Source organism: Hemitrygon akajei, chromosome 32 (genome assembly GCF_048418815.1).
Source record: "Hemitrygon akajei chromosome 32, sHemAka1.3, whole genome shotgun sequence".
NCBI lineage: Eukaryota > Metazoa > Chordata > Chondrichthyes > Myliobatiformes > Dasyatidae > Hemitrygon > Hemitrygon akajei.
Window position 1 is genome coordinate 12,566,706 of NC_133155.1, and position 11,985 is coordinate 12,578,690.

Genomic DNA, 11,985 nt, shown 5'->3' on the forward strand with positions numbered 1-11,985 from the left:
CTCCACCCTGAGGGTGGCCTCATCTTGGCACAAGATGAACGGGGATTGGAATTAAAGTAGGTTGGCCATCGGGAAGTCCCAATTGTGGCAGATGGTGTGGAGGTGCTAGACAAAGTAGTTCCCCAGTTTATGATGGGCCTCAGCAATGTGGAGGAGACCGCATCAGGAGCACTGTACATGATAGACAACCCCAACAGATTCATAGTTTGACGTGATGCCTCACCTGGAAGGACTGTTTCGGGCCCTAAATGCAGATGAAGGAGGTGGTGAATGGACAAGTATAGCTCTTAAGCCACTTATATGTATCCAGATAGCCTGGTCCACCACCCAACCCCAACTTTTTTTAATTCAGGCATCTCACCCCTCTCTCTCGGCCCAAAACGTTGACTGTTTACTCTTTTCCATAGATGCTGCCTAACCTGCTGAGTTCCTCCAGCGTTTTGTGTGTATGTCACAATACTATAAAACTGAGTATTCGTTCCGAATAGTTATCAAAAGAGGAATCATTCCAGTGAACATGTTCTTTTGAATGAACAAAATCAATGCAGACACCTAGTGTAGATAATGGACCGCCTTCATACAATGCTATCAATGACTGCATCTTCCAAATCTTCATTATCATTGCAACATTCAAGATGATTGTCGATACCTTCAAATTCTTCACAGTTGTTGAAGTAGTGAAATAATTTCATTGTCACTCCTGACTCTTTCTGGCATCTCCAAGCTGAATAGTTGAAACCTCAGTGAGTAAAACAGTTCTGAAGTGTCTTACTGCTTATTTCTCACTATCAGTGACAAAAATCACTGCTTTTTGAACACAAGGGCATGCAACTGATGCTATTTAAAAACTGTTCTCTCCAACTGTGGTGTAGTGTTCAACAGGCACACAACTGCACGCGTCTGATGCTAGTTAGAAACTGCTTGGCAATAGTCTCCTCTCTCAATTAAGTAGCATAGTACCTCATGTAAACGAAGGGAGTCCTGACTATTTTCTCAATTAGATTTTGTTCTTCAAGAGTTGTCCCAAATAAACAGCTGCCCTGACTAACCAATGGACTAATTAATCAGAAGCCATTGTATTACAAAAGGACATGTCTAATCAGCACTAGAAATCAAGAAGGCCTACGCCCAAAACATTAACTGGTCTGCTCTCTACAATCAGAGCACTTCTAACAAGTTGTGTTTTTGAAACCACAGCTTTCTTAATGCATCTCCTGAATCCAATTAGTTCTAAACAGTAAAATCATGCAGTCAGACGTTTGTAGCACTCAAAGCCCACCTAAAAATCGCCAACTCTCAAAACAGTTAATTCTGTCTGAGAAGCAGCAATGATATTAATAACCAAATTCCATGAGCAAATTATGAGATTGGCTTCCAGAAATGTACAAGCATTTAACATACGGTCACGTATAAACTTACCTACTTGACCACGTGAAAAAAGATGGCTAAGGTATTTCCCCCATTCTTGGGACAAAGTTGTCTGGCAAAGTGACCTCTTATTTCCCACCTCTAAAGGAAAGTATTGAACTGTTTGGTAGAAACATGTGTCTTACTAGATTAATTCAGAGGGCAGTTAAATGTCAACCATGATGCTCCAAGGCAAACCCTATGCAGAAAAGACTGAGCAAGTAGCGGTAATGGGGCATCAAGTGAGCAAGTTGTATTATTACAAACACTGACAGCTTATTGGACACTTACTAAAATAAAAATCTCAACGCTTGGCTTCCAAAACATATTTGCTAGTAAACGAATCTGGAAAATATTGAAGTGGCCTCTTTCATCAATTTACTGCAGGTTAATTATGTAGTTCTTTTTATTCTTTTATTTATTATAAAGTTGCCTGTAGCAATTATTTCTATCATTTATTTTTGCTATTGGACACTTAACTCCCAAAATTACAAGATGATTAAGCACATCAGCTACATTAATCTCTATACACAGGTGCTGTGACCTTTGTACAAAGGCAAGATTTCTCACGAAAGCTTAATCATGCAAAAAAAAATCAATTCAATTGTCCTGAAAAATTAATTCTAGTCATTGTTTGAGATGGTGATGGGCCACTTCATCGATTTCAATGATATATCTGGCTAGGAAGGGACTTGGAAGCAGTAGTTGCAGGGACTGGCAACTGTTTTTCTTCTCAGCGATAGAGGTTGCAGATTTGGGAACTCTTGTGAAATATACACATATATCCCTTTTCTCAACCATGATTCCCCTCCCCCGCCCCCTTCCCACTCAGTCCACAGTAGAGACCCATATCAGAATCAGGTTTATTATCACTCTCGTTATTTGGGGGTTTTTTGCAACAGTACAGTGCAATACATAAAATTACTACAGTACCGTGCAGAGTTTGAACACCCATTAGAATATGAATAAGATTTTAAAATGTCAGCAATGCCTTTGGAAGAAGCCATTACGCAAATGGTCATTGACAGATGGGAATCTTTCTTGCTACATCTTCTGCCCCACCATTCAATATCATGGTGAGTGTGCTGCAGGCATCTCTCATCTGTGCCAGTTTCCACAGCACTCAATTCAGTGACCTGTCAAAATCAGATTTACTTTCTCTTTAAACATCCCCAGTGATCTAGTGATTTAACCTTCACAATCCCTTTGCGTCTTCAGCAACTTACGTGTTTAATTCTGATTTAAGACCGCTAGTTTGAACAATAGGTCATCATTTTGAAACGGAGCTGCTACCTGACCCATGGAGCATTTGTTTATATTTCAAATTTCCAGGATCTGCCTGTACCTTCCTGATGAATTTTATATATGCATAGTCTTACATTAAACATCTTCAAGCCATTATGCCATACTGCAAGAAACAAAATTTTAAATGGTTCATTAAATCTAATTTAAAAATTAATTTCAGGTAATAAGAGTTTGAAATTTGCTCTAATAAATATGAAACAATATTTTAAACTTCTGTTAAATCATGCATTTACTAACTTTATTTGCACAAGATCACATTTAAAACAGTTCAAGTGTTTGCTTCAACAACCAACAGCAAGAGGATGTGCTGAAGGCAAGTGTCATTCTTCCATCGTCAACACTGCATGCTCACAACTTCCTAATCCTAATGTACACACCTTTGGAACGTGGGAGGTAACTGGAGCATCTGGAGGAAAACTACGTAGTCATGAGAAGAACATGGGCACCACGGGAGTTACTGTGAAGCTGTTACAGCTCGGGGTGCCAGAGTTCAACTCCAGCACCATCTGTAAGCAGTTTCTACGTTCCCCCATGACCACATGGGCTTCGTCCCACAGCCAAAAGACGTACCAGTTAGTAGGTTAGTTGGTCATTGTAAATTGTCCCATGATTAGGCTAGGGTTAAATAGCTGGGTTGCTACAAGGCATGGCTCAACAGGCCTGCTCTGTGCTGTACCTCTAAATAAATAACAAATGCCTGCCCTAACCAACTATCTCTTGATTCTATTAATATTTAACAACCCATTTTGAATATATTCAACATCTGAGAACCCCTGCTTGCTCTATGTGAAGAATTTCAAAGATTCTCTCTTCACTGAGTGATGAAATGTTTCATCTCTATCCTCAGGATTGGGTACTCACTCTCTCCATATATGACAGCACACTATCTTAGAATGATTTTTTTGTTTCACCATCTCAATGGCAATTAGACCCTAAACCTGAACAGTTCATTCTTGGGGCAAGACATCCCTGCTTTCTCGTACTCATATCTCCCAGTATTAAAGCCCAACACACCATCTGGCTCTTTAATTGTTTGCACATAAACTTTCAGAACCATTCATGTCCTTCTGAATTCCAATGCCTAAAATATATCCTAATTTTTCTTTTTTTTCTCCACTCTACGTGGCATCATATTTCCCACATTATGTGCCATTGCATTATCAATTATTCACTGAGCCGGTCTTCCCTCATGGTCCCACCCCCCACATATTCTCTGAATCCTCCTCACAAACTCTACTGTAATCTAGCTTTTTGCATCATCAGTAAATTTGGATATTTCATCCAAGTTATTGATAAATATTGTGAATGGCACTCAATCAATCCCACTTCAAAAATGACCTGCTTATTCCAACTTAACTTTCTATCTGTTAAGCGCACTTTAATCATATTACACCCCCGCTTACAGCACAGTACCAGCTCTTCTGTCCCTTTGATACGCACCGCCCAGCGATCCCCCAATTTAACCCTAGCCCAATCATGGGATAATTTTACAATAACCAATTAACCTACCAACCTCTGCATTGTGGGAGGAAAGCAGAGTACACAGAGGAAACCCACGGTCATGGAGAGAACGTACAAACTCCTTACAGGCACCTGTGGGAATTGAACCTGGGTTTCTGTTACTGTGAAGCGATGTGCTAACCACTACCTTACCGTGCTGGCCCACTACTAAAAAGTCTGCTGAAAGCCCAAGTGAATTACTATGCTAACTATAATCGCAGCGTTAAGAGAACTCAATCTTTCCCAATCTGGGGCCCACTGAGCCCCTCGGGTAGCGGTAGGGGTGTATGGCATAAAAAGGTGGGAACCTCTGCTCTAAATGGTCTGTAGTTTCTGATTTTCTCTCCTCTTTCTTTCTTAAATAATAGGATTACATTTGACACCTTCCAAACAGCCAAACCAATCCGTGGAATTTTGAAATTCATGCCTTAATCATTTCTTGTGTGATGCAACTCATCAAGCGCCAGGGATTTAAAAAAAAAATTCTGATAATTTATTTCAGCCCGTCATTGAGTGAGGAAAGAGAAAAGAAAACGCAATCCATAACACAGATTGGCAGATTTCATTGAGCTGCTTTTGAATTTGTAGACAAGAAGCATTTTCTTGCCACTAACTCCATGCCTAATTGATAGGGCAAACAAATTTCTTTGAAATGAAGGATATGAGGCCTCCCTTACCTTGAAAACATTGTTACCTCAGGTCAACACAAATATACAACATCAAGAACAGAAGCAGGCCTCAACCCCTCGAAACAGCTCATCTAATTAACCTGCACATTCCTGTCCACCCATAATAACCTTTCATCCTGTGCATAACAATTATCTACTTAAAATAGCATTTAAAGACTACCGTACTTCCATCGCTTACTTAAAAAGTGAGCTCTAAAAACTGACACGCTTTGAGGGAAAAATAAAAGCTACCTCATCCTTCTAAATAAAGTGCCGGGGTTGATTGTATTTAATGTATTTAAGTAAACTACTTAAGAACTTTTTAAAAGCAATTATTAATGCTTTTTGAGAGAGTGATTTAGATGCACATCATATTTTTACTGAGTTAAGTATTGTATGTAATTAGTTTTGCTACAACAAGTGTATGGGACATTGGAAAAAAATGTTGAATTTCCCCATGGGGATGAATAAAGTATCTATCTATCTTAAAAAGGTTACCCCTTATTTTTAAGCTGCCACCATTTCTCAAGGTTATTAAAAATTTCATTAAGCTGTGTGCATGCTACAAGCCTGGCTGTGAACACGTTGATAAGCTGCATCAAATTTATATTGGGCCTTAATCAGGTGATATCTTTGTGAAGTCAGTTGTTACTGACTAGAGTCACTGTTAGTAATACTTTGATTTTAATCAATAATTACACAAATTGTAACTGAAAGATTTTGCTGTAAGAATGTTGTATAAAAATTTTAAGTAATTCTTGCGTCCCTTCATAAATTGCAAACTCATATATTGACATTTTCAGTCAGTGGCCACTGTATTAGGTACACCTGTTAGTACAAATATCTAATCAGCCAATCGCGTGGCAGCAACTCAATGCACAAAAGCATACAGGCATGGTCAAGAGGTTCAGTTGATCAGACCATACATCAGAATGGGGGGGGGGGGGGGGAATGTAACCATAGTGACTTTAACCATGCAATAATTGCTGGTACCAGGCAGGGTGATTTGAGCAACCCAGAAAATGCTGATCACCTGGGATTTTCACATATGACAAGACTCAATAGTTTACAGAGAAAGCTGTGGAAAACAAGGTGAATATGCCTTGTTAATGAGAGGTCAGAGGAGAATGGCCAGACTGGTTCATGTTGACAGGAAGGCCACAGTAACTCAAATAACCACACTTTACAACAGTGGGGTGCAGAAGAGCATCTCTGAACACATGACACACCAAACCTTGAAGTGGATGGGTACCACAGCAGAAGACCACACCAGGTGGACACTATTAGGTACAAGAGTGTGTTAGGTACTGAGTATAAGTTTACATTACTTTTACCTGCCAAAGTTTTGCACATTAGTTGGGTGAATTATTTGTTACCACTTGATTTTTTTTTTGCCTTTTCCAAGCCACAAAAGGATACGGTTAGACCAAATGGAATTCTGATGTTTACTGAAGATTCAATACTTATCACAAAACGAAAACAAATTCAAGTGAACATACAACACTGCATTTCTTAAAATATGCAAACTGTTTCCAATTTAAGACATTTTCCTCACACACCTTTCAAAGAAAAGCAAGGAATCCAAATAAATGGTTGATAATCTGAATGAAACATGACACAAAACCCATCAGGTAATAACTGTGACAACATTACAGCTGTTGGGCTTTGCACGCCAACAAGAAACACACTGGAGGGTGGAAGGACGCAAAATTAAGTATGATAGAGCTTCTCAAAGATAGCAGTTTTAGGAAAGTGATAAAAAATGAATGCTGAAAACGTAGTTGGCTGCAAAACGGCGAGCTTTCGGCGTGCCGCCGGGTTGTCGGTGCTCCGTTTGCAATGCCCAACAACCATGGCCTTTACCTTCTTCATGCCTTTCCTCCTCTAAGGCTTGAACGATGTCAATCACATCCTGCATTCTGACCAGTTCCTTGCCCTCGAACTCCCCACCGATACAGTCCCCCAGCAACGCCCCGGCCATAGCGCCACAGAAGCGAGATAGACTGGGCGGAGTTAAGGCCCTGCTCACGGCCGACATCTTGGCTCCACGCTGAGCCGGGCGAAGGGAGAGCGAGGCGTTGATTGGCGTCGGAGGCGTCCTATCACAGCGAGAGCCGATGCGAAGTCGAGCGGGGAGTGGACAGGAGGACGAGCGGCAGGGAGCATCCAATCAGATTTGCAAACCGGACGACAAACTGGCCAATCACAGTGCGAGGGCTGCCAGATGGTGCCAGGGTTTGAGCAGGTCCTGTGAAGCTCTGGCTGGCATTTAAAGCGGCGCACCTGCCGATGGACCAGATGCAGTTCGCCGGGAGGTCCCACAATTAAATAGTGATTGTGTTGATTCTTTTTACACGGCATCCAGACCAAGTGACACATCTTCCCCGAAGAGACGCTTTGTGTGATGCTGAAGCAACGTACAAAGCGCTAGAGGAACTCACGGGGCAGGCAGCATTTATGGAAGGAACTGGACGGTCAATGTCCGATTCCCTCTATAGATAGATAGAAAGATACCTTATTCATCCCCATGGGGAAATTCAACATTTTTCCAATGTCCCATACACTTATTGTATCAAAAACTAATTACATACAATACTTAACTCAGTATAAATATGATATGCATCTAAAATCACCCTCTCAAAAAAAGCATTAATAAATAGCTTTTAAAAAGTTCTTAAATAGTTTACTAAAATACATTGAATGGTAACTTAAGCTCAGTCATAACCCCGGCACTTTAACATATCTTTCCCCTGGCGGTTGAATTGTAAAGCCGAATGGCATTGGGGAGTATTGATCTCTTCACCCTGTCTGAGGAGCATTGCATCGATAGCAACCTGCTGCTGAAGTTGCTTCTCTGTCTCTGGATGGTGCTATGCAGTGGATGTTCAGGTTTTTCCATGATTGACCGTAGCCTACTCAGTGCCCTTCGCTCTGCTACCGATGTCATACTCTCCAGTTCTGTGCCCACGACAGAGCCCGCCTTCCTTACCAGCTTATTAAGACGTGAGGCATCCCTCTTCTTAATGTTGCCTCCCCAATACGCCACCACAAAGAAGAGGGCGCTCTCCACAACTGACCTATAGAACATCTTCAGCATCTCACTACAGACATTGAATGACGCCAACCTTCTAAGGAAGTACAGTCGACTCTGTGCCTTCCTGCACAAGGCATCTGTGTTGGCAGTCCAGTCTAGCTTCTCGTCTAACTGCACTCCCAGATACTTGTAGGTCTTAACCTGCTCCACACATTCTCCATTAATGATCACTGGCTCCATATGAGGCCTAGATCTCCTAAAGTCCACCACCATCTCCTTGGTCTCCACACCATCTCACACCATCATCCCAGTGTGCCGCTAGTCTCTTCCCCCTGCACAAAGCAATGGGCATGGATGCGTTGGCGGGCTCGCATACCATTAGCACTGGTCCAAAGTTTAAAGTAAATTTATTATCGAAGTATGTATATGTCACCTGAGATTAATTTTGCGGGCATTCACGGTAGCTGAAAGAAACACAATACAATCAAAGATAAACTACACACAAATATGCAAAAGAAGACTGGTTAAGAAATAAATCGAGAACAAGAGTTGTTAAAGCCTTGAAAGTGAGTCCATAGGGTCCGGTCATTGAACTGATCCTGAACCGGGTGCCGTGATTCCTGAGGCTCCTGTACCTTCTTCCCTACCAATGGCAGCAGTGAGAAGAGAGCATGGCCTGAATGGTGGCGCCCTTGATGATGAGTAAATAAAGATGCGGATGCTGCAATCAAAAGATACCAAAAGAAATCAAGCCCGACAAGCAACATCTGTGAAAAGAAAAAACGGTTAACGTTTATCCTGACCCGAAAGAGAAAGGCTCCCTGACCCGAAACATAAACGGTTCCGCAGATGCTGCTGGCTGGCGGAGTTCTGACAGTGTTCTTTATAACAAGCCTACATTCCATGTCTCAGCCTAGCATACTGCGATTTATTCCTTTGAAGCAAGGAAACAGATGTGTCCACCTCAAGAGAGGAGGAGAAGTAAAGGTTTCTCATAGATTCCCAATAGGTGAACAGACATTGCGGTGCTACTAGACTCAGAAACTGGTCTATGCAGCATCTTTTAAGAGCAATGTAACCCAGTTGCATTCCAACCTGAAGAAGGTTGTGCCAAGAAAATCAGGTCAATTGCAAAGCCATTTTGAGATCTTCCAGATCCAATCCACATAAAAGTCATAGAGTGTATGATTCGCCGTAGAGTATCAGGCCATTTGGCCCATCGTGTCTACCCTGGCCTTCTATCAGAGCATACACTGTAGTAAAACTCTGATGATCTTGTACCCAGTCATTTGAAAACTGCAATGATTCAGCATCTGTCTCATTCATTAGTACATGGTTATCTGCAGATGCATTGCCCGTATGCTTGTGTGGTTGCCATGTGAACGATGTGCGGCTGGATCTGGAGAAGGAATCAGGAAGAGAGGTAAGTTTGTGCCCAGACCATGGTCAAGAGCACTATCTTGATAAACGCAAACTGGACTCCCTTTAAACTTAAAATGTTCACAGAACACTTGATATAGAATGCAAAAAAAAAAAAGAAATAAACATGCTGGAGTAAAATTCAATGGTATGAAAAATCTGTTAGTTTGGTTCCAACTGTGTCTATTGATAAAGCCCAGAATTGTGTTTGCATAATTAACAACTGTTTTAAACCGCTCTACCTCTCTAATGAGGTATGCATACATATCCTGATGCCATCTGCTCTTGAGCCCCTTTTAGAGTAGTACCCTTTATTTTCTCATGCCTTTCCTCAGTTTTCCTACTAAAATAATTCCCCTCACATCTCCCTGCATTAAACTTCACTTGTCACGCTTATGAGGGAGGTATACAAAAACATGTGGGATACAGATAAGACAGATAAAGCCAAACATTTCTTCTAGGTTTGGGTTTGATGTAAGGTAGGAGATTTAGAGTGGATCTGTGAAATAATTTGCTTTGCCTAGATGGTGCTTAAAATCTGGAGCTCAACTTGAAGGGTTGGAAAATACAAGGACCCACACAACACTTAAGTACTTAACGAGAACTCACAGGCCAAGTATTGGAAACTGGAAGTGGTATAACCAGTAGAATGGACCAAAGGATCTTCTGCATTTCCATGCCAGATGACCATGTAATTCATTCATGCCAATGGACTCCACTCTGCTAGAGTTTTCAGCAGGTTTTCCAGGTTTCGTTACCTGGAAAAAGATGGATTCTGGGTCAAGGGATGTATCTCCTTTCCCTGCCCGTTGACACCACTGTGTACCCCAACCAGAGTTGTTGAACACGGATTTAATTTTAAAAAGTTCAAGTCCCAGAGCTGCAGTGAAAAACACCATAAGTCCCCCAAGAATAAGATTTCATTACCTGCAACAACACGATACACACCAAGGACTGATTGTCATCAGCTGAAAGCTACACAAACTTGCCAATCAAGATCAGGAGCTAGGGTCCCTGAAGGGCTACAAGGTGGAACTTGGAAAACAGCTACACTAGGAAATTTTGACCTCTAGATATGGACGGCAACAGAACCTACATCATAGGTACCTGCACCCTGCTCTTCACACTACTTAGATATATACTCAGTGGCAGCTTTATTCGATACCTCCTGCACCTAATAAAGAGGTCACTGAGTGCATATTCATGGTCTTCTGCTGCTGTAACCCATCCACTTCAAGGTTCGACATGTTGTCCATACAGAGATGCTCTTCTGCACACCACCATTGTACTGCATGGCTATTTGTGTTACTGTCACCTTCTTGAACCAGTCTGGCCATTCTCCTCTGACCTCTCTCCTTAGCAAGGCAGTTTCACCCACAGAACTACCACTCGCTGGGAGATTATTTTATTGGCTGTTTTTCACATCATTCCCGGTAAACTCTAGAGACTGTGGTGTGCGAAAACAGCAGGAGATTCACAGCTTGTAAGATGCTCAAACCGCGTCGTGTGGCACCAGCAATCATCCCACAGTCATACTCATTTAGATCACACTTCTTCCCCATTCTGATGTTCGCTCTGAACAACCGAATCTCTTGCCCACATCTGCATGTTTTTACGCATTGAGTTGTCGCCACAAGATTGGCTGATTAAATATTTGCATTATCAAGCAGGTGTGTGGGAGGTACCTGATAAAGTGCCCACTCAGTATATACTTGAAGTCCCGTGAACTGAAGAGCCTAGACCAAGTCCAGGAAAGTGGGATTAGGTTAGCAAGCTTTTTGTCAAACAGTACATGCAATAGGCTGAACGGCTCCTTCTCAGTTGTCACATTTCTAATATTCCATAATTCTGTCCAGTGTCAGTCTCTGAGGCTGTGTTTTGAGGTGTCAGACTCTCTGTCAACTCACCACACAAAGTGATAATCCTATCTACTCTATTCTTGATGGAGAGAGTGAGAGATTCAAAGATTCAAGGTACTTTTATTTATCAAAGTATGTATGCAGCGTACAGCCCTGATATTCGTCTTCCCCATAGACAGCCACAAAACAAAGAACTCTTAAACCAACCCATTCGAAGAAAAGCATGAAATTGTCCCTCTCTCCTCATGCACAAAAAAAATGCATAAACAGCAACAAAGAAAATGAGTCAGAAACACAAAATATAAAACAGCAACGAGCGAGAGGCTGGTAGACAGCACTGAGCACTTATTCGCTCTTCGCACCTGCCTCGATGATTTCAATCTCCCTCGGTGCTTTAATTGGTGAAATAGGTGAGAGATGGAGTCGATCGCGGGCCTGCGCCCCATCTCCTGGCTTCCTGGCCTCCATCCACACACTTTACTTGCAGCTTCCTGGAACTCTCTTGGAAACGGGGAAGCGCTGGATCACCTGTTTGGTCCGAAAACACACCGCCAGAACGTAGATAACAGGCTCCGACAGTAGCAGAACCACACCTGAAATAAGAAAGAAGACGTCAAAGAAGAAAAAAGGAATTCTAAGAACCTTCTATAGGGGCACAATTGTACTTCCCTCAATCGCAGGACTCTGCAGAGAGTGATGCGGACAGCCCAGCGCATCTGTAGATGTGAACTTCCCACTGTTCAGGACATTTACAGTGACGGGTGTGTAAAAAAGGACTCGAAGGATCATTGGG

At 42.0% G+C, this 11,985-nt stretch overlaps 1 protein-coding gene across 1 annotated transcript in view; it reads right to left on the bottom strand.

Moving 5' to 3' along the window:
• The window catches only part of adprs (ADP-ribosylserine hydrolase), a 29,667-nt gene extending 22,709 nt beyond the window's left edge, over positions 1-6,958 (bottom strand). Inside the window, exon 1 of the mRNA XM_073034550.1 lies at positions 6,744-6,958. Coding sequence (XP_072890651.1) covers positions 6,744-6,918 — 175 coding nt within the window. The 5' untranslated portion in view covers positions 6,919-6,958. The remainder of the gene's footprint in view (positions 1-6,743) is intronic.
• Between the last annotated feature and the right edge of the window lie 5,027 nt (positions 6,959-11,985).